Source organism: Chrysemys picta, chromosome 2 (assembly GCF_011386835.1).
Source record: "Chrysemys picta bellii isolate R12L10 chromosome 2, ASM1138683v2, whole genome shotgun sequence".
Taxonomy (NCBI): Eukaryota; Metazoa; Chordata; order Testudines; family Emydidae; genus Chrysemys; species Chrysemys picta.
In genome coordinates this window covers 206,317,468-206,340,323 of record NC_088792.1, presented here as the reverse complement: position 1 = coordinate 206,340,323, position 22,856 = coordinate 206,317,468, and the positions used below count along the sequence as shown (strand labels likewise).

At 42.5% G+C, this 22,856-nt stretch overlaps 1 protein-coding gene across 2 annotated transcripts in view; it reads right to left on the bottom strand.

The window, feature by feature from the left end:
• Nucleotides 1-15,860: 15,860 nt before the first annotated feature.
• The window catches only part of AKAIN1 (A-kinase anchor inhibitor 1), a 33,178-nt gene continuing 26,182 nt past the window's right edge, over nucleotides 15,861-22,856 (bottom strand). For both annotated transcript variants that reach the window (XM_008172427.4, XM_065585312.1), the window contains exon 2: nucleotides 15,861-16,762. In XM_008172427.4, the coding sequence (XP_008170649.2) occupies nucleotides 16,572-16,762 (191 nt within the window). In that variant the 3' untranslated portion in view covers nucleotides 15,861-16,571. The remainder of the gene's footprint in view (nucleotides 16,763-22,856) is intronic.

Genomic DNA, 22,856 nt, shown 5'->3' with positions numbered 1-22,856 from the left:
GTGAGATTAATGGACCCAGCAATATACAAGCATTTCATAGACTCTAAACAATAAATAAATACATTCTTGTAAGACTAATATCTATTTTGAACAAAACTAACATACATATGAGCTAGTTTGTTTTCCAGCTATGAGTTTGTCAGTTCTTGGCTAAAGCTGATGGCCTTGGTCAGAGTTTACCAGCATCACAGACTCGTCTTCAGTAAATAAAGGAATTAAATTAATACAATAAAAGTGAATACACCATGGTTTGTTTAATTGAAATATCATTTTTTGAGCAGTTCACACAAATCAGCCATTGCTCCCTTCAGTTTGCCAGTGGATGTTAGATATGTGTTTACTGTGTGGAACCCCAGTGAGTCCTTTTAACAGAGGTTAAAAAAGGGATCATTTGGATCCCTGGTTGCATTCCCAGTTGTGAGCAGCTAGATCTTCTCTCTGCAAGCCTGCATCTCCAGCTGCACGGCTTTGTCTTGCTTGTGTACTGGGCTCCTGCATGCCTCTCTAGTCATTCACTCTCTCCTTAATAAATCCCATGCCAGGCCCTAACATTCAGACCCCAGGCATCCATTTGTACAGGAGGCTTTATTGTCCCAAATAAATACCAAGAAAACGTCTTGACAGTGAGCTATGTTTGGCTTTGGTTAGCCTCCCAAGGGAAATGGTTGAAACTCCACCGCTTTGTTTGGAACTTAGAAAACTAGACTAAACATTATACTATAGAGAAGGTGCTGTGCTGAACACACACGGACAGACAGGGAGACAGACTCTGGACATTTAGTCATTCATATTCACAGGGCCATCCCTAGCCATTTTGGTGCCCTACACAGCGCCCCTGTGGGGGCAGGGAGGGCTGGCAGGAAACTGCCCTCCAGCACGAGCCGGTGGAGCGGGTTGGGACCGGGTCGGGGCCGGGTCGCTCCACTTCCTGCTGCCTGGTGAGTGCAGGGCAGGCCCGACCCCAAACTCATGGGGCAAGGGAAGCGGAGCGACCCAGCCCGCTCCACTCTGCTCCCCTGGCTCTGAGCCTTGGGGGTCAGGGGGGAACCTCCCCCCAGCACTCACTGGCAGCGCAGCTGGGAGCCAGGGGAGTGGAGCAGGCTGGGGCCAGGTCGCTCCACTTACTGCCACCTGTGAGTGCAGGCCCATCCCCGCTGCAGTCCTCAGGGGTGTGGGGGCAGGGCTGGGGTGGAGGAGGGGCAGGGGCCATGGGGAAGAGGCCCCACATTTCCTGATGTCCTACACACCTGCATACTTTGCATATGGGTAGGGACGACCTTGCATATTCATTCCTAGTCTCTGGTATTCTGAGTATATGAATTTCCGGGCACAGAAATAATCAGTGGTGTATATTCTGTAACAAAATATTATACCATATCTAGAAATTTATTGAAGCCTGAATGCCTGTGGTTGCAGCAGGAAATCTCTTGGTAATGGAATAAAACTATTTGCATTGAAGTTACAGTCCATTTCCTTATTAGGGAGCACAGGAAAAATATTCTTTTAAAAATCAATTTATTTTAAAGGTTCTGTTCTACTTCAGCACAAGAGAGCTACACAGTGCTCCACAGAGTATCCAATGAGTCACTTTTGGATACGGGTGCTAAGAAATATTCAGTACAGACAAATGTCCAACCTTTCCAATATAGTTTGTTTGAAACTGGGCATTAAAACACTGATTTAAAATCTTAAAAGCACACAGCATTCACTACTGACCTTAGTCATGCCACATAAATTTAGCAAGGTACAGATGTGCGCCCCCTAGATTTAGCTGAGCTCATTTTGCTTTGTTGCATACCTCTGCTGCCAAGACAGAGTAGGATTTGCATTGTGTGCAGGCAGCAGCTTTATTAGGTTAAGGGGTTGTTTGTGCTTTCATTGAAGTCAGTGATAAAAGTTTTATTGGGTGAAATCCAGGCCCCACTTAAGTTAATGGGAATTTTGCCAGTGACTTCAGCGGGGCTAGGATTTCATTGTTAACTTTGTCTAGATCCTACATTAGTAAGAGCTGGGCTAAGATTTTCTTCATGTAGAAAAAACAGTTACATCTTATTCAAAATATTAATCCGTTTAATTAAATCTTCTGGAATAAAAATGGACATAGTGTAGGTTTCATAAGGGAAGTGGACTGGAGACAGTACTCAGCCAGTTGCCTTTCCAACAGTGACGTCAGATACTTCTACTACACTTAAAACCTAAACGTGTCAGATTTCTACACATCAGCCAGTGCCAGTGGCTTTTTTGGTATGTCTAGATTGATACAGGCTACTGCATCACGGATGGCTAGGCAGATTATTTTTTGCAAAAAGACAGGTACAACTTGCCTCCAAAAAGAGACAATTTATTGTAACCCTTTAGTCCCCTTGATAGAAAGTGACAGCTATGCAACATTGTATTGTATCTGGAAGGTATTCATGAAGATGTATGTGAAATCAAAAGCTGCTTGGATGAGATTTTACGGTCATTGTGGATGACAGATAGCAAGATTGTAGGTAGGACATTTAGTTCTGAAGTACACTTCTTGTGAATCAAGGTTTTTTAGTATGTATTAACAAAACAGACTCAGTTTTACAGTTCTCAAATAAATGTTTGCTTTTCTAAAACAATTACTAGACCTACTAATGTACCAAACTCAGATTAAATACATTCTGCCTCCCTCAATTCCCTAGCAATTTCAATCAAAATTTGGTATTCTTCATTTCTACATGGAGGAAAACAATTATTCTAGCCACAAAACAAGAAAAGCTACCTTTATTATTTTAATAGCCCTACCAGCAGAAGCTCAATCAGCAGAACAGGTAGGTATAACTATCTACAAGGAGAACATTCTATAAGACCTTTATGCCATGAACTTTTACAGTTTGTGGAAACAGTCTTGACACTCTACCACGTACGTCTACAATGGCAAGTTAAATCTGTTACTGAATCACATAAGGCATCATGGGATTTGTGAATCAGTGTGATAGGGTACTCAGAAGACTGGGTGGCCTAGCAGACATAGTGGATAGCATATAGGACTTCTGGTCCCTTGCCTCTCTGTCAGGACAGTAGAGTTGCCTGTTCTTCTCCCTAAACTGGGAATCTTCAGCTCTCCAACCACATCTGGGCCTTGGCCCTTAAGAGGTATGGTAGGGGGACCCAATCCCTCCCTCTTTACTAGAGCCCAGCCCCCTGTGGGAAGCAACATTGGCAGGGTCCTCCCTGCAGCGAGTCTAAGTTTGCTGCCTGATGCTACTTCCTATCTATATGTCCCTTCAGTTTGGGGCCTGGCCCCTACAGTCCAAACCATCAATCACATAACAAAAGAGTCAAATGGAGCAGGGTCCTCCAGGACCAGCTGGTTCTCAAAGGGTGACAGGTGGTGGTTGAGACAGCTCTGCCTGTGAGCCTTACCCACTGTGTGGTCTCCTCTCAGGCTCAGCCTTCTGTCTAGCTTCCTGGAGAAGTCTCCTGTAGCCAGTACACCACCCTTTGCTTGGGCTTCTGAACTCCTTTTAACCCACTCCTCCAGTCGGAGCATGCTTGGCAGATCTGGAGGGGCAGGGCTTCCTTGGCCTGATATTGTGTTTTAACCCTCTCAGATCCAGTGTGTGGTTGGTATACCCCCATCGCAGTCAGTTATGTCATATATGGTTGACTATCCTTCAGAGACAGCAGATTTCACCTATTGCAATGTGTTCACAAAAAAATTTGACTGTCCTTACATACCTTGGGGTTTAATAAAAATGACCAGACAACACTGAATGAACAACTTAGTCTGATCCTCAAACCATCTACTTCCTGCAAGCAAGGTGTTCACAGTCCTCGCTGAGCTTCTGTCAAGGCTGATTCCCCACTCTGGCACTTTGAGTACAGAAGGTAGGGGCCTGCAAAATTAATACTGGTCACTCCAGGCTTGTATTAAACTCCCAAGGTTACAGTTTTTCTCTGACCTTGGCTGGGTATAAGCTGCCACCACCCAAATGCAAAACCCCTGGGAACCTAGGAAGGTGCACTTGGGATTTCCTTCCTGTGGGATACCCTCAAGCCCTTTCACCCCCTGCCCCACAGGGAAGAGTTGAGAAAGGAAAACAAAGAAATCGGCTGTTGCAACCAGATAATTAAAAAACCATGTGCACAAACTTAAGACACAAAAATCCAAATCCTGTTCTAAAAATAAAAAGGTAAATTTTATTAAAAACAAAAAGAAAGAAAATATATCTGGATCTTAGGCTTTTACTAGATTTAAAAATCCCACTTACAAAAATTAAACATCAAGAATAACCTTCTTGAGGTGCAGCTTAAAGGTTACAAGCAAAACAAAAGCATTTGGGGTTAGCACAGAGGAGTCCACTAGCCTTACAAAATAAAAGCAATAAACCTAATCACATCTTTCTAGACATTTCTGATCTACTTACATATCTGGGTTGCCAAATAAGCAATTTCTAGGTTGCTGATTCTGATGATTTTCATACCTGGCCTTCAGCTTCTCATAGCATAACTGCTGCCCTCTTCCCCAGAGAAGAACAACAGACACAAAGGGAAAGTTTCCCCCCCCCCACAATTAAAAAAAAAAAATCTAGCCTTCCCATTGGCTCTTTTGGTCAGGTGTCCACTCCCTTCCTTTACCTGTAGACTTTTTTAACCCTTTACAGGTAAAGCAAGTAGAGAACAGCTACTAAGAGGGATTTTATAGCTAACTGGCTGGCTGGCTGGGTATCCATAAGGTGGGGGGTGGGGGGGTTAGCTCCCTTTTATGGATACACCTCTAGCTTGATATAATGCTACCCAATATAACACAAATTTGGATATAACGCAGTAAAGCAGTGCTCTGGGGGGGGCGGGGCTGCGCACTCTGGTGGATCAAAGCAAGTTCGATATAACGGGGTTTCATCTATAACACGGTAAGATTTTTTGGCTCCCGAGGACAGCGTTATATCGAGGTAGAGATGTACTCACCAGGTATTTATGTTTGAATCTCTGCTTTGAATCCAAGTGCTTTTAAGCTCCTCTTAGTCTGAGTAGGTTCCATCTGCAATGGCTGACTTTGGCCTTTTAGGCATGCTCGGTCTGTCTGATGCCATTTCTAGGAAATGAATTGCTGCAGCCCCGCTGCCCTGGGGCACAGGACAACACTAATCCCCCAAGAAAACCCAGTCCCTCAAACACACCCTCCCGAGTGTACCACCCTCACAGGTACTCTAGTTTTTAACCCTTCAGGAACAGTTGACACAAGTAATGCACAGACTTTGCAGAGCAACTTCTAAACCAAACACACTTTACACATAGGTAAGGCTACTTTTATGTCATGGAAGTCATGGAATCCATGACTTCCAGAGACCTCCCTGACATTTTCTGTTTTAGCCCCAGGGGTTGTGGGACTGGAACTGGCAGCCAGCGGGGCCTGGCAGGATTCCAGCAACAGGTGACAGCAGCCTCAGGGGGCCCTCCTCAGGGTTCCAGCAACACAAGACAGCCTCATGTGGGAGGGGCGTGGGGAGACAGACATCATGATATCTTAAAAATTGTGTATTACTGCATATCTAACTACAGCATTTTTCCAGGTCAGACAGATCCAGGAGCGATATGCAATCAAGCCAAAGTCTTCATATGCACGCCCTGTCATCCTTCTCTAGGGTCCAAATGCTGAGCCTGTAAACACGTTTCCTGGGTGCACACTGTACTCTTCACCACACAAAATAAACATAACAATGGTATTCAAATCTTCCATCAGGTGGATGTGTAAAGCAAGCTTTCCTATTAACACAAATACTAGCTAACTTGTTAAAGGGCAAAGTGGATATTAACCCAATCCTTGACAGATCAATAGAGCTAGAGTTGCTGGCCAGATAAAGGCTACAGTCATTAAGTGAAACCCTGCCTCCACAAAAGTCACCGGCGTGACTTCAGTGAGGCCAGGATTACGCTCATAGCATATGAAGTAACCTCCACTCCCTAAGAGTCACTGGAATTACTACTGAAATACTCTTTCCCCAGTCATAGTTTTATACATGACCCTCACAGTGCGTGTGCAGGTAAGGCTGTGTTAAGAGCCTGGTGTACAATAATTACAACTCTCTGTTAATTTTCATAGGTGATGTTGGGGGAAGGGCAGACAGGGGAAATTTGCACAGAGGATAATCTGGAAAGTAGTCACGATAAGCGAGGAGCTGATTCTAAGGTTTCCCTGGAAAGCTGGCTCAGCAGAACTTTATGTACCAAACTCCAGCAAGATCCACAACCAAGGCACAGACAGAGCGTTTAGGTTCTTTTCTGTGCAGGATTGGCTTTACATAGTAATATCACTATTCTTAGAACTATAAAGGAATGAAGCAGCCTTCTTTACTAGATAATTACACTGTGAAGGGCACCTTCAGCAGTATGATCCTTTCAACTCATCAGATGATGATGATTGATGATGATGATGAGAGAGAGAACAGCACAGCTCACTGGCAGGCAGCTACGTGCAATCAGACAGGAATCTTGTTTATTGCTCACTCATACTTGCTAATGCAGGCACCCTCACTGATCTCATCTAGGGCAGTATGGTCTGGAAAGTTGTGGTCTCTCAGATAGTAATCCCCAGGCCATTTAGGCTTGGTCTACACTACCCCCCCTAATTCGAACTAAGGTACGCAACTTCAGCTACGTGAATAACGTAGCTGAAGTTCGAAGTACCTTATTTCGAATTAGTTCAAACTTACCTTGGTCCACACTCGGCAGGCAGGCTCCCCCGTCGACTCCGCGGTACTCCTCTCGGCGAGCTGGAGTACCGCAGTCGACGGCGAGCACTTCCGGGTTCGACTTATCGCGTCCAGACTAGACGCGATAAGTCGAACCCAGAAGTTCGATTTCCAGCCGTCGAACTTGCCGGTAAGTGTAGCCAAGGCCTTAGAGCTCTAAAGGCAGGGCCGGCTCCAGGCACCAGCGCAGGAAGCAGGTGCTTGGGGCGGCCAATGGAAAGGGGCGGCACATCTGGGTCTTCGGCGGCAGGTCCCTCTTGGAGGGAAGGACCAGCCGCCAAATTGCCGCCGAAGAATGAAGCAGCGCAATAGAGCTGTCGCCAAAGTGCTGCCGATTGCGGCTTTATCTTTTTTTTTTTCACTGCTTTGGGTGGCAAAAAAGCCGGAGCCAGCCCTGTCTAAAGGCCAGAACCAATCCTTTAAAGTCTACCAGCTACTTAACTGGTAGCTGGTACAGATCCAAAAGCAGAAGTGTCATGTGCTCCCAGCAAGATGTATCATATAACAAACAAGCCTCTTAATTCTGCAACTGTTTCAATTTCAGATAGCCCCTAGAGATGTAGTCCCATTGAGTACACCACAGCAGTATAATCTGGAGGTGACAAAGACATGCATAACAGTTGCAAAGTCTGCATCCAAAAGAAACGAATGCAATCTTCTGGCTGTGTACAAACAGAAAAAATGGATGTTGCCATAGCTGCTGCCTGCTCTGACAATCCATCTAGCCTCCCAGATTTTGTACCTCCCCCACCATATGTAGAGCAAACCTCATCAATGATAGATTGTGATGCTCTCAGCCATCTCTTCCAGCTTTTTCTCCAAACCAATTTACATCACCTCAGTCTTCTCTGGATTGAGTCTCAGACAGCTAGCTTCATCCATGCCCTGATCTAATCCTCATGTAGTGTCTCACTCTAGAGTGGTAATGGAGAGTCTACATGCACTAGCTGGAAGAGAAAGTAGGATGTAGAAGACCCTCTTCACTCAGACTTCTGCTGCTTTGAATGAGGTTGCACCAATTATTCTGTTTTCTTCTCTGAAACTTATGGAAGCAAGAGCACAATTTGGACCTGGGACTATTAATGAATGAATGACAATTCTAGAATGCCCTAGTTTATTGTATTTTCATGATCCTTGTGCCACAAAAAACAAAGTATTATGCGCATTTGCTAGAAAAATACATTAATGTTAATTGGACAATTGTTTTCAAAAATTGTCTCTATGAATGAAAGCTTGACTTGGTCCTGAAATGTGAAGCTCTGTTTAAAGAAGTATTGAACCAGAGCCTACGGTCCTTATTCTCTCAAAACTCCTGCAGACTTTGATGAAAGTTTGGCCTGAATAAGGATTCCAAGAGTCAACCCATAGCTTTTATATTTCCTGTTTAATGTAATCAGGACTTTTCAGTGATCCTATTATGCTGGTTGGTGCCATTTGGCTTTCTGTGGCCTATTGCTAGATTACATCAGGGTTTTTTTGGTTTTTGCAATCCTGGGTTATTTTTTAGTCTGCCTCTTCACAAGAGCCCTTTCTGTACTTCTTAGCCTCAGTTACAAGCAATTTCTCTTCACCTGGGAAGTGAATTATTTCTCACAGAGAATTTATATTAGTTATGACATACTTGCTTTACCCTAAAGATATTTTTAATGAAAGGGGTTTTTGGCAAAAGTGGGAGGTGACAGGGTCATTCGATAAGAAAAATAAATTCCCATGTCTATTTCAGAGACAACGTGAGACAGCAGAAGCTATATTTTTATGTTTGAATATTGTAATACCTACAGATCTGTAAGTTACAGACATTAATTTACAGTCTACCATTCTTGATTTCTCCTTAAGTCACTTTGTTTAGGTAGTAGCATAGGCCCATAGATCCGAGTTGAACATATCCAAATTGGACTTTAAAAAACCCTGATTTTTAAACTAAAATAATAATTAAAAAAAATTCCCATCAGGTAGTCTGGGACTATTGAACAATACTAAAAAAATAAGCTACATTAGCTCACTCAGTTTCAGTGCTAGAAGCCTCTCATCCACCACTGAGCTACACCCAATCCATATAATCACCATTCAGGAAAAAACCTAGGGGACTGAGCATCAGACTTTTGTGTATGGGTGTGGGAACGGCATTTCAGAGCTAAAGTCCCTCAACTAACAAAATCCTGCCACCAGACTCCCATTTTTTAAGTCTAGTGAGTATTAGTTCAATTACATCAGGTGATCTCAACTGCTGTGGTGACAGTTGGAAAAAAGAGGCTGTTTCTCAGGCACACGTACCATGAGGCTGTAGCCACAGAGTACATCTGTCACGGTAGATCCCCTTGCACTCAATTCCCTCCTACTTCTTCCAATAATTCATTCATAAACCAGAGTACTATGCCATTTCCCACTCTTGGGGGGGAGGGGGGGACTCATTTATTAAGCTCTTACAGAATACCTTCTACCCCTTCAGCCCCAAGCCCTTCCTTTTTGGGCTCCAACTCATCCTTGTTCCAAGGCTTCAGGTTCCAGCTGCCCCCAGTGCCCTTCAATCCAGGTCACTCTGTCAGTCCCTCTCTAGCCCCTGACCTCTCTAGGCAGTCTTTTCACTAGGCCCCCCTGTAAGCCCTAAACTCACAAACATTTTCCCCTTGATTCCAGGGCTCCTTTCTGGAGCTGTGTTGCCATTCAGGTAGGCTTCCCCATAATCAACAGCCAGGTTGTGGTCTCACTCCAGCGAGCCTAGACTCACAAACTACTTCCCCTAGTTCCAGGGCTGTGCTGTAATTCAGTGGAGGCATCCTTAATACATCATCATCCAGGCTCTGGTTTCTATACCAGGTACCTTTCTCCCAACTCTATACCCCCTATAGATCTTATTCCCCAAACCAAATGCCTAGGCAATCACCTAACAGTTTCTTTCTCCTACACCTACTAGAGAAACCTAGCTGCTTCTTACAGCTTTTCTACCTCAGCTGAGCTCTTTCTGGCTTTTATGAGAACCAGCTGCTCCTCAAGCTATCACCTGCTCCCTAGCACCACAACACTGATTATTCACAGGTAGGACTGGATCTATCTCCCCTTTGAGCACCCATCACCATGTGACAGAGGCTTTTTAGGTTAATGTTCACACCAAATTTAAATGTTCCTCTTCCGGTATGCAAACAGGATGCGTTCCCACCATATTTCTAAACTTAGCTATAGTTACAAAACAAATGCAAATAATTGGAAGGTCCCGAAGTGTGTAATGTATTCTGAGAGAACACCTGCTAAAGACAGTTGAAAAATGCTTCCTTTCCTCTGTAATATTATTTATTGCTGGTGCTAGACTTGAATAAACTCTTGATGAATGGGGGAAAAAATCCCCACAACATCATAGCACACCCTATAATTCTACCGAAATACAAGTCAATAAAATAAGCAAAAATGAGTGAATTAGTATTTCTTAAGGCTTAAGACTAGCAGGTGCATACACAAACCCCCATAAATAAATCACTAGGAGAAATATTCTAAAATAAGCAGGATCTAGGAGAATAATGCCCTTACATTTTTTTAAGTAAGCAAAATAGAACCTCTATCTGATTAATGAGTAAAAACTCTGCTTTTGATAATCCCATACTACTGTGAAGAAGAATATGTTACCAGAGGCTTACTTCTTAACCCCTTAAGTACATGATCCTGCAAGCTGTTATGCACAGGTGGACCCCTGCATTCTTGTAGGGCCCCATGGAGATCAGTGAGGCTGTGCAAAGCCCAGGGGTTTTCCCTCATGAGTCCCGAGTGGGTAACCAATGGAAAGTGGTCTGTCCCATATCCTTTCAAGTAGCTATTTTATCCCCAATTATTCCAATTCAACTAGGTCAGTCTCCTTAAAAGTATTCCTTTAACAGAGCTATTCTATATAGGTTTTTATACCACACTCATCACTGTAGTATCTCATCATCTTCCAGAATGAACCCAAATTCCCATGGCAATACACTCTTTTTTCATAGTAATAAGTTCCCATACAAGTCTCTGGACTTTGCTGTGTTACAGCGGAGCAGTTCAAGATTGCTCCAGTCAGCATTATTTGGGCTGTTAGTGGGAGTTATCCGCAGCTGTTTCTTATTTCATCCCTCTGGCTCCACTCTTTATCTTGTCCTTGGGGTGTATGCCTTTGCTTTAGGGTCGTCAATCTGCCATCCGGGTGAAAGTTGTGCTTCTCAGCTCCTCCACTTCCTTCTTGACCATCTGGCCCAGCTGTCCTTTTTCAGTTAATTACCATACATTTTTTACTCACACCAAACAGTAAATAAGGCAATTACAGCCATAAAACTTCTATCCTTTTAAGAACAATTATTAACACAATCAATAAAGAATAAACTCAGAACAATTTCTTCTTTCTAATTCAAGGCTACAATTTCTTCTTACTAATTCAAAACTAGCAAAATGGAGTATAAAACAAAATAAGCAAAACATAGTACAATTTTTCTTGAGACAATTTCTTCCCATTAGGCTTTTGCTTACACATTAACCAAGGTGACTGTGGCATTATCTGATTAAAATATGACCATGCAAATCATTGTTGCTACCACTGTTATATAATTGCAATGAAGCTTAAACAAAGTGTGATGCATAACTAGAAAGGGTTAAGCATCTGCAGGATAAATGACCCAGTGTCAACCTTTAGAGACATGTTAGAAAAGTATATGAATGGTAATTAGGGCCAGTCCATGTTAGATAGGCTAGAACTCTGAAGTTCAAACCTGTATTGTTAGAGAATTAGTGATACTAATGGTATGTGTTTATTTGTATCTTGTTAGATGTTAGCCATGTAAATAGACAGTTCCTGTCTGTCACTATAGCTATTGATTCAGAGATCAAAAGGGAATATTAACATTTAGATGAATCTTGGGTGAAATAATGTCATTGTCTATATGTCTCTTTAAAGTTTGTGATAAACTGCCCAATGGATAAATTGCCTTACGTTAATCTGTGTAGCTAATTACTGGTGATGTTTAGGAAATAGGTCTACCTCAAAGTCTCCATGATTGCCTATTGTTCGCCTAAGGACTCCGAGCTGTTGAGAGAAGACCTGAAACTGTAAAAAAAACCCTTAGGTCCGGATTCTGTTATCTTGGATCTGCTCGATGCTTCATGCAGGGGAAGCTTAAACCATAAGACTGAGATCTCCAGAGTCCTGTCTGGATCACCCTGAATATGGGCATTGGAATATAACCTATGGACTAATTCTAAAAGAACTCTTTTCAACTTCAAAGCTCACCATCTCTACTATGAATCTGATCTCAGAACTGTACTCATGTCTATATGTATATTGATCTTTTAACCAATACTCTCTCCCTCTCTCTCTTCTTTTTTAATAAATCTTAGTTTAGTTAATAAGAATTGGGTAAGATCTGGAACATTCATTAACCTGGAAGGTAATGTGTCCGATCCTTTGGGATTGATAGAACTTTCTTATATGGTTAATAAGATTTTCAGTAATCCTCATCATATTTGACTTGGGTGTCTGGTGGAGGCCTGAGGCTAGGTTGCTTTAAGGGAATTGTGTTGTTGGCTTCTGGGTGACCAGTGAGGTATTCTAGAAGCTGTTTTGTGCAGGTCTGGTAAATCTAAGTTTTGGAATATTCACCAGCTCTGGGGATTGTCTGCCCCATTCTTTGCAGTTTACCTTAATTGAGTAACTTCAGCATGGCTCCCTGGGACCCTGGTCACAGCAACTAAGATCTTTTTTGTGTTGTTTGTTCCCTCTTCCTCCCCCACACCCAGCAGAAGAAGCACATGCAATAAAGTGCCTTGTTTTGGTAGGGTTTTGTTGTTGGTTTTTCAATAGATATATCCGTCACTATGTACTTTGATAAGACAAGGTGAAAGAAATGCACCTTGCACTGGAAGTCAAAAGCAGTGAAGTTTGTGATGGTCATTTTTGGGTGAGTTCATGCTATAGGCTTGGACCAGCCCCAGAGAAGGTTCTCTCTCCTGCACAGACGAACTTTATTCTTATTGTGTTTGAGTTGAATGCTGCATTCAGCTTCCCCCATCATCTCCTATTTGTACACTATGAGAGATTATCTAGTGAATCCAAGATTTGTTTTCCTTCTTCTGTTAATATAAACCTAGTGACTTAATAGCATTTGTATTTCATGTCACATATAAAAAGGACAATCTATATATTTCAATTAAAAGTGCCTCTTACTGATGGAACTTAACTGATTTGTATGTTTATTATTATTATTATTATTATTGACAATTTCCATTCTCAGGTGCTGGAATGATAGTGCAAAATCAGTTAGACACAATGGTGAACAGTAACTATAATTAAAATGTTGAATGCTCTTTTTGTGATATTACCAACAGATATACAAGATGTTCGAACTCTAGCAACAATGTTAATTTAAGTCATAAATAAAATGTATATGCACTAAAATTAAAACAAGTGTCTTTCCAAATAATAGATGAAAAGTATGGACATACATTGCACAGGCAATTAGACACAACACTTTGCTTCCATTTTTCCCAAAATCTTCAGAGGAAATGTTTGATCACAAATATAGTGTAGCTCAGTTACCTGGAAATAAGTTATAGAAGTTAACCTAGCACGAAGGATGTCAGTAGGCATGGCTGGGGATAGTCACAGAAGAACCCAATCTTACTTAGCATTTTTGTTTTTGGCTGAGCATGAGTACTTCTATCTATTCATATCTCCTTTTATTTCTTCTGCAAGTGGTGTGCAATATTATTCTATATCTTACTTTAAATATTTTGATTGTCTCAAACTCTGTTAAAAGATGAGTGTTTGGGTTGAACACTGCATTCATCTTCTCCCATGTTCTGCTATCTGTGCACTATGAAGAGCATCTAGTGAAGGTTGCTTTTCTTCTGCTGTTGATATACACCCACCCATTAGAGATGTGCACCACCTGCCATTTTTGAGTATTGGTAAAAAGGCCTCCATTTTATCTGAAATAATTTCTAGTCAGTTATTTTTCTCCAAAACCATACTCTTTCTACCAAATACCAAGCAGCAGATTATGCTTCTTTACCATACTGAGTATGCAATAAGCTAGGGTAAAATTTTCTTCCGTGAGCTACATTGCCGCTCACTTACACACAGGGCAGATCATAGCTACATATTCTGGGTGCAACCCATATATGGGAACTCCCATTGTCAACCGAAGAGACTAAGTGTACAATATGTATTACAGATACACACTATGGATACGAGACCCACACTGTACTTCTGAGAGAAACTATACTATTTAGCAACAGAGGGTCCTGTGGCACCTTTGAGACTAACAGAAGTATTGGGAGCATAAGCTTTCGTGGGTAAGAACCTCACTTCTTCAGATGCAAGAAGAAGAAGCATCTGAAGAAGTGAGGTTCTTACCCACGAAAGCTTATGCCCCAATACTTCTGTTAGTCTCAAAGGTGCCACAGGACCCTCTGTTGCTTTTTACAGATTCAGACTAACACGGCTACCCCTCTGATACCTTATACTATTTAGATAACTATTGTTTTCAATGCTTCCTCCATGCCCCATCTGTAGTTTCGATCTAGTGTGATTAGGCCTGAATAGTTTCAATCTGAAAATTAAGCAGCTAGATCAAAGAATGAACTATTTTCCCTTTTCCCCAGAACTCAGACTTCTGTCATGACAATGGAATTGGTGAACATGACTTACCTGTGGAAAAGAGTGTTAAGAATAGCTAAGGCACTGAACTTAATGAAATGTGATCTAGAATTCAGGGAGGCCATATTGCCACTAAGCTAAGGAGGAACATGACACACACTGCACTTTAGTTTTGAAACTGCACTGAAGGTTTTTATGTATTTAAGCAAAGATTGTTTGGGTTAAAAAGACAATTTAGAAGCAACTTTGGGAAGGAAAAGGATAATCTGGGATGTTTTCTGTGAACGGAAAGAATATCCATAAAGGGATCCTTTCCTTTGCTCTCCAAGTGAGAATTTCAGTGGCTGAAAAGCATCCTCAGTCTCCAACTATGGAGTCACTCCAAACTAACATCATATTCTAAATTGACCTTTCCTGCCCGCCAGACTCAGAATTGGACCTTGCTCTTGATCTGCTTTTCTAGACCTCCAGAGAAACTAGCAATATGCTGGTTGTTTAGACAGGAGCCATCTCTCCGCTCAAGGTTGATACCTCCTATCAGCCATCTGTCATAGGACCATAAAAGACAACAACACAACAGCTTCTTCCTTCTCTTAGTTTTTGTCTGTCCTTGATTTATTTAATGAATTTCACTAAAACTAAGAACTATGTGAGTAAACGGAGGATGTTTCATTGCAGTTCAGCTTTCCATCATTTAAGGGTTAAGAAAAACTGGTTTTATTATTTGGATTTGGACTGGGCCAGATCATTATCTGGTGTAAATCAGCATTGATCAATGGGAGCTAATAGAACAAAGCAGAACATTAGAGGATGGGTAGTTATTACAGAGTTAAACCTCAGCCCATGAGAAAGAACCCTGAAGTTTAGCACTGGCGGTAGTTTAGTACTAGCAATAGGATGCACCAAGTAATAGCCAATTAATCTACAAACCAAAAGAATACTCTGAGAAATGTCTCATTGAGAAGCAAATACATTTAGGAAAGTTTGTCTCCCTCTTCACAGACTCCTGATGCTGCATCTGCTTTCCCCTAGTGAAATATTTCTAGATGTGCTACAGCTTGTGCTCATTGTGGCCAGTATTACAGAAATTAATTTGAGGCAAAGGCAAGAAATGATCTTTTCTTGCCTGGTGTACATGGATCTTCACTCCACTGGTATCAGAATGTAACCTACAATTCAACAGCTGAACATAAAGTGAAAAAGTTCACATTGAATTAGTTTGGCTTTCATGTAGACATCATGCACCTTCTATTATTAGCATTTAAGGGCATTTTTAAGTGTTACTTTAGTGTACATGTATATAATGTCAATCTATATTAGAATTGCAAATAGTTGAAGTAATTTTAGACCCAGCAATTGGGAAACAAATGTCTTCTATCCCAAAATTAATTCAGAGTGTATTTTCAACCTCCTGAATTTTCATAAATTCAAAAGCTTTACATATTTTAGCTATTTTAATCCTATTAGTTATTATAAATCTAAGCATACATGAATTTGCAGAACTGGAGGAAGAATTAGGCAGCAGTATGATACCCTGGGTTCTTTTCTTTTATTATTGGCAAAATTAAAGGAATCTTTGAGGCTCACAAATGATTTTTGTGCAAAAGATTAGAAATGTACTGGACATTTACATCATCTGCAGCATAAGGAGTGAACTATATAGTCATAGATAATGTACTTTGTAAAGAGACTGTAAAAGAATGAAAAGAGATTTGTGCATGAAACTTTCCAAATCCATTTTACAGCTGCTATTTTGTACATCCCACATTCTATCCAAATAAAACACAAACTCGTGTTCAAGGAGCCTGAAAGCGCATCTCCTACACGCTACAATATATTGTTTCATTGACATAGCCAATCCCTAGTAAAATCTGTAACTCAGTGGAGATATCTGCCAATTGAACAGACACAAATGATGCACATAAGATTCATACAGAAGTGCACTAGCAATAAGCTTTTGCATATAAAACCATCCCTTAAGAAGAGATTGTGCTTGAAACTATTTTATAGCTATAGTATTTTTGTTCATTATGTTTAAGAGGCACTGCATAAATATGAAGTTAGTCACCTAATGCACTTAATATTTCTCAATTGAGGACTATTGCAGCTTTACTCTATGTCTAGGTGCTGATTATACTTTGGTTTGCTTTACAGTAGTAACATTGCACTGGCAACACAGCTGATACTAAGAGGAAAGCTGGAGATACTGCCAACTGGAGGACCAAAACAAGTAGTTCACTCTTTTACTTCTTTTCATGCTTCTTGGTTAATTCCCCTCTTTCTAACTGCAGACTCACACTGCTGTTTACTCTCTTCTCCTTTTGTTGGCTCTCCTGAGAGACTTGCTGAACGGCCTGCAGGATAGCAGTTTGCACAATCTGTTTGCTGGCATTCTGCAGCGCAACTTCTTCTTGTTCATTTCCAGATTTCTCACCTACCAAAAAAAAGTTTGTAAAAAAGGAATTTAAGTATTTTTGCTACTTAAAATACATTAAATGTAATACAGAAAAATTCTGTTAGCAAATTGTAAAGGTAAAGATTAAATAAGACACCTGCTATAACAGGAGGTGATCTAGAAAGGTGGATCTGTCTACAACATTATCAGAGTCAACACAGCCTTCGGCAAGAATGAAGAGGGATGGCTTGTTCCTGCATAGATCCACCACCTGAATGGAGGAGGGGGTGTGGGTCAGATAGAAGCGCTACTCAGATATGGAATGGCTACCTGTTTACTTGGTAGGTTGAGAGGAGAGAAGCCTTCCACCAACCCTCCTGGGCAACAATTTACTTGGGCTATGCTCTTGGATGAGGATATAGACTTAGCATATCTGACACTTTCTCCTTTACTGCTATATAAAGAAAGACTATGCTTCTAACAGTTTGTTTACCTTTAATAATAATAATAAAAAAAAAGCACCAAACCCAAGTCCTGCTGACATCTGTGTCAAAATTTCCATTGGCTTCAGAATCTGAATTATTTTAAGGTGTAAATTGATTAATCTGTAACACTCTATACCTGCAAATATATTTGCATAAAAAAGTTACTTACCTGTTCTGTAAGTGCTGCTCATGAGGGTGCAGATGAGTATTCCACTCAGGTGTGTTTGTGCCCAGTGCACCAAGAGTTGGAGACTTTTTTCCCCTGCAGCAGTACCTGTCACTGTCGGGACAGTGTATACACCCTGGGTCTCCTCGTGGCCCCTTCTGAGTCTATGTAAGGGTGCTGCTACCCTAATCCCCCCTCCAGGGAACAGGGGATGGAGGGTGGGTCATGGAATACACATCTGCACCCACATCTAAAAAGAACAACAGTTACAGAACGGGCAAGTAATTATTTTTTCTTCGAATGTTTGCAGATGTTCATTCCACTCAGGTGACTCCCCCCCAGTACACGCTTGGAGTCTAGTTAAACAATGACTATAATATTAATTTGCCAAAATTTTCATCTGGTCCTGATGCAGTTATGACAGCATAGTGATGCATGAATGTGTATAGTGAGGACCACATGGTAGTCCTACAAATGTCCAATATAGGAACAGCTCTTAGGAAATCAACTGATGAAGGTGGAGCCCCTGTAGAATGGGCTGAGAGTTTGGAGAAGGAGTGTCAGCTATCCAATATGCTGTCATGATCCAGGAGGTGATCTATCTTGAAATCATCTGCATTGAGACTACTTGCCCTTTCATACAATCTGGAGAGGACACAAAAAGACAAGGTGATTGTCTGAAAGTTTTGGTCCTGTCCAATTAGAAGGCAAACACTCACCTAACATCTAAGATATTTGGAAATTCCTCATCATTATTAGAATGTGGCTTAGGAAAGAAAACCAGAAGTTCTAATGTCTGATTTAAATAAAAAACGGACATGACTTTGGTTAAAAACTTTGGATGTGGCCTCAAGACTATCTTGTCCTTGAAAAATATTGTGTAAGCATGGCTCATTGTCAAAGCTTGCAGTTCAGATACTCATTTGGCTGATGTAATGGCTATGAGGAATATGGTCTTCTGTTTGGGCCAAAAGTAAGCAAATACTCAAAAGCAGGCTCCTAAGAGCTGCCAACACAAAGTTAAGGTTCCAGGTCAGCATCACATTCCTAATAGGTGGAAAAAGGCACCTTGTGAAATCTAGTCCTGGCAACCTGGAGAATACCAAGCCCCTGGGACAGGGGGATAGATAGCTAAGATTGCTGCAAGGTGAACTCTCAGGGAACTCATGGAAAGGGCTGAAGATTTCAAATTAAGATGGTACTCTAAGATGTTCTGGATCCTTGCCTCTGAAGGTTGTAGCTCATAACTAGGGGGCCATATGGAAGACCTTTTCTACTTAGCCATGTAAGTTGTCCTTGTTGACTGCTTTCTACTGTTAAGCAGGACCTCTTGAACTGCCAAGGAACATGACTTCTCCTCTTTGTCTAGTCACTCACAAGCCATGCAGTGAGGTGAAGGCTCTTGAGGTCTGGATGCAGTTTGTGATCGTACTGCTGTGACACTAGGTCCTGGAGGAGAGGCCGAGGGTGAGGAAATTAAATGGAGAGACCGAAGTCTGAGAATCAGCATGGCCTGAGCCATGCCAAGTCTATGAGGATTAACCTGACTTGTTTCTTTGTGAATGACTGGAGGATCAGGGAAAAGCATACATTAGATCCAGTTTCCATACCAACAAGAAGGCGTCGGTGAGAAAGTCTGGACTGTGGCCCACTTGAGAACAAAATGGATGATTCTTCCTATTGTCTTTTGCAGTGAACAGATTGACTAAGGGAACACCCCATGTTCAGAAGATGGACTTCAGCATGCTGTTCTTGAGAGACTACTTGTAGTTGTGGGAGAATCGTCTGTGGAGGAAATCAGCCAACTGATTCTGAATGTCAGGTAAATATGCCACTACAGGAGTGATGTCCTCTGTGTTGCAAAACTCCCAAAAGCTCACGTCTTCTTAACAAAGCTGAGTGGAGCAAGCCCTACCCCCTCTTGTTCAGATAGTACAATGCAAAAGTATTGTTGGTCCAAGTTTGGCCCAACAAGCCCCCTGATATGAGAAAGGCAGACTCAAGATGCTCTGCGAATAACTCAGAGCCCAAGGACAATCTGATATGCAGATTGGACTCTTCCTCCAACCAAAGCACTTGAGTTTGTGAGCACCCCAGCCTATTAGAGAGGTATTGATTACAGTTGTCACATCTGAGGTTGGGTGAGAAAAGGGAATGCCTACACATGCATTGTCTGGGGTCATTCACCACTCCAGGGAACATATTAACGCAGGCGGGAGCTTTTTAAGCCAGAAGAACACATTATTTAAGCCAGAAGGCGGCACAGGAAGTAGTCTGAGCAACTAGGTAAATCCATGGCTGACTGCTATGTTGGATTCTCTCACTTCACTCCTGAGCCCTACCTTATTCCTGATTTCTGCCTTCCTGTCCTATTCCCCTGGTACCTGCCTTGTTCCAGATCCCTACTTCTCTGCCCTGCCTATTGACTTTGGCTCTGACCCTTGGCTTGATTCCTGACTCCAGCTCTGACCCTTGGTTTGACCTCTGGCTCTGACCCACACCTCTGATTCCTGGCTCCTGACTCTTGCAGCAATCATTAGGCCTGACCACCACTGGTCTGACCACCTACATCCCAGCCTATGACACCGACCTGTTCAGGTTGTGTCTGGGTGATAGACAGACTTCAACCATGAGGCTATGTGGCCAAGCAATCTCAGGCAAGTCTGAGCTGTGGTCGACAGATGAGTTCTGAGGGACTTGCACAAGTCATGAATCATTTAAAACCTGTGAGGAAGAAAAGTAGTCAAATTCATAGAATTCAGTAGGGTTCCAATGAACTTGAGCCTCTGAGTTGGAATAAATATAGAGTTTTCCTTGTTCAGAAGGAGTCCTAGATGACTGAAAAAGCAGATGATTAACCTGATGTGGCCCCAAACCTGATCCTGTGAAGAACCTTGTACCAGCCAATCATCCAGGTAAGGGAAGATGTGCATACCATTCTTCCTTAAGAAGGCCGCCACTACCACCGAACATGTGGTGAATACACGAGAAACCGAAGACAGGCAAAATGGAATTACCATGTCCTGGCAATGGCGGTTCCCCCCACCCCTCACCAGAAAGCTGAGGAATTTCCAGTGATTGGGTAAGACCACCACAGAGAAAATATGTATTTCAAAGATCAAAAGCAGCAAACCAACTGTTGCTATCTAGAGAGGGGAGTATAAAAGCAAGGGTAAACATGTGGTATCTCAGTTGCTTGAGGAACTTGTTGAGAATCTTAAGGTCCAAAATAGGTCTCAGTCCTCTTTTGGACTTGGCAATAAGGAAATAATGGGAATAGAAGCCCTGTCCTTTAAACTGCAGGGAAACTTTCTCTATAGCCCTTACAGTGAGTGGAGACTGAACTTCTTGAAGGAGCACAGACTTGTGAAATTGGTCCCTGAAAGGGGATTGGGGAAGGGGGGTGAATAAGAACTGGATCAAATATCCCAGTCCCTTAGTACTTAGGATCCACTTGTCCAAGATTATGGTCTCCGAAGTGAGGAAAATCTGTTCCAAATGGGTGGTTGGGGGCAGGGAGAAGGGATGGGTAGATCACTGGTGGTTGCATTGCTGGTCTTGAAGAATTCATGAAAAAAGTTGTTTCCCTACAGCAGGTTGAGGGCAATACGATTGGTTAGACTGGAACTGGATGTTCTCCTCTTCTGAGGCGTCTGTCTCTTCCTAGGAGAGCCATAATGCCCTGGGGGATAAAAGGGTTGCCTCTGATATCATTGAGAATATTATTGAGGAGGCTTATATTGGCGTTTCTTGGTGGCCAGGTGTAGGACACACACTGCCTCCCACCCCCAGAATGTGTGAGTCTTAAGAGTGCAACACCTCATTTGTGTTGTCTGAAAACAAATATTGACAGTCAAAATGGAAGCCCTCAATAGACTGCTGAATGTCCAGCACTATCCAGGATTTACATAACCTTTCTCATTATAATTGCAGAGGCCATAGCCCTGGAGGAAGCATCTGAAATGTCTAGGGCAGACTAGAGTGAAGTCTTTGCCATCATTAAGATGGCCCTGAACTCTTCCTTTGTATTGTCCAGCAATTTGTCCAGGAACTTTGACATCACCTGCTAATTAGAAAATCATGTTTCACCAGGAGGGCTTGCTGGTTTACTATTCTCATCTGGAGGGAGGCAGTAGTATAAATCTCTCCTCCTAATGCATCTAGTCTCTTACACTCTTTATTTGGGCAGGAGGAGAGGGGGGCAATTGCAATTTCCCCTGCAGCGATCTCTTATTAACAACTGTGACAACTAGGGAGTTCAATGCTGGGTGGGAGTAAAAACACAAGAACCCCTGAGAAGGGACATCATTGTCAAAGTTAGAGATGCCGATGTGAGTCACAAGGTTTTTTCCAGATGCAGAAAGGCATCATTAATCAGGAGAACTACCTTTCCCAGTGTAAATGCTTGGAGGATGTCCAATAACTTGTGGGTATTTTTCCTATATCAGTTCAGGTTCAATGCCCAGGGCTATAGCCATTCTCCTAAGTAAGTCTTGGTAGAATTTAAAATTCTCTGGGACTGGAGAAGAGGAAGTCAGTACCACTGAGTCATTCAGAGAGGGCAAAGCCAGAATTGCGGGGGCCAATGTTGCCTCTTGAGGTAAAGGTTGATCATCTGGCAAGGGCTCACCCACAAGAAGTGGTTCAGGAGGATGGGTATCCTTCTGTATCCGCATCAAAGGTGGCTCAGGAGATTGGTCTGCCTCACAACTGGACGGGAGAGGGAATCTATCCTTGGACAAGTGCTGAGGTCCTGACCTGAGGTAGAGAGTCCACCCCATCCGTCCCCTGAAGGCCATTGTGGGAAGGGCTATAGCACAGTAGGCCAGTACATATTGGACCAGGATGGTCTGCCCTTGCTATAAGAGTGGCTGTGCTCTCGGTACCAATTTTTGTCCCCTACCTAATGCTTGGATGATTTGCCTGACCCCTTTCATTGAGACTGAGATGAATGAGAGCTGGACTCCGACTCAGACTTTGATGAGGCCTCAGAGTAGTTCATGGGCATTGGTGGAGCCCACCTCAGTGGGACCACTGTATATCCCAATTTGTGTATTGACCAATGAAGGGGAGGTACCATCAGTTACTGTAAGGGTGTCCTGGGATGGCTGTATGAATGGGTCCAGAACCAGGAAGGAGCATACTGCTGGTACGGATGAGCCTGATGGAGTTAGTCCCCACTCCAAAAAGCAACTAGGTACCAAGTAAGTAAGCAAATAGATATCAAGGTCAGAAGTGTAGCAGGCACCGAGGATAGAGGGGGCAATTGTACCAGCCCCACAGGCACAAAGACCATGGATAGTGCCTGTTTCTTCATCAGTACTGGGGCCATAAGCATTTGTAAAGTGGGTCCCCAAAGTCAAAGGATGTGATGGACATAGAATCACTGTGGGTACCAGTGTAGAACTCACCTCTTGTGTAAACAGAGATGCAGGCACAGAGAGACACAGCAGATCTGCTGCTGCCATAAAGGATTGCAGGG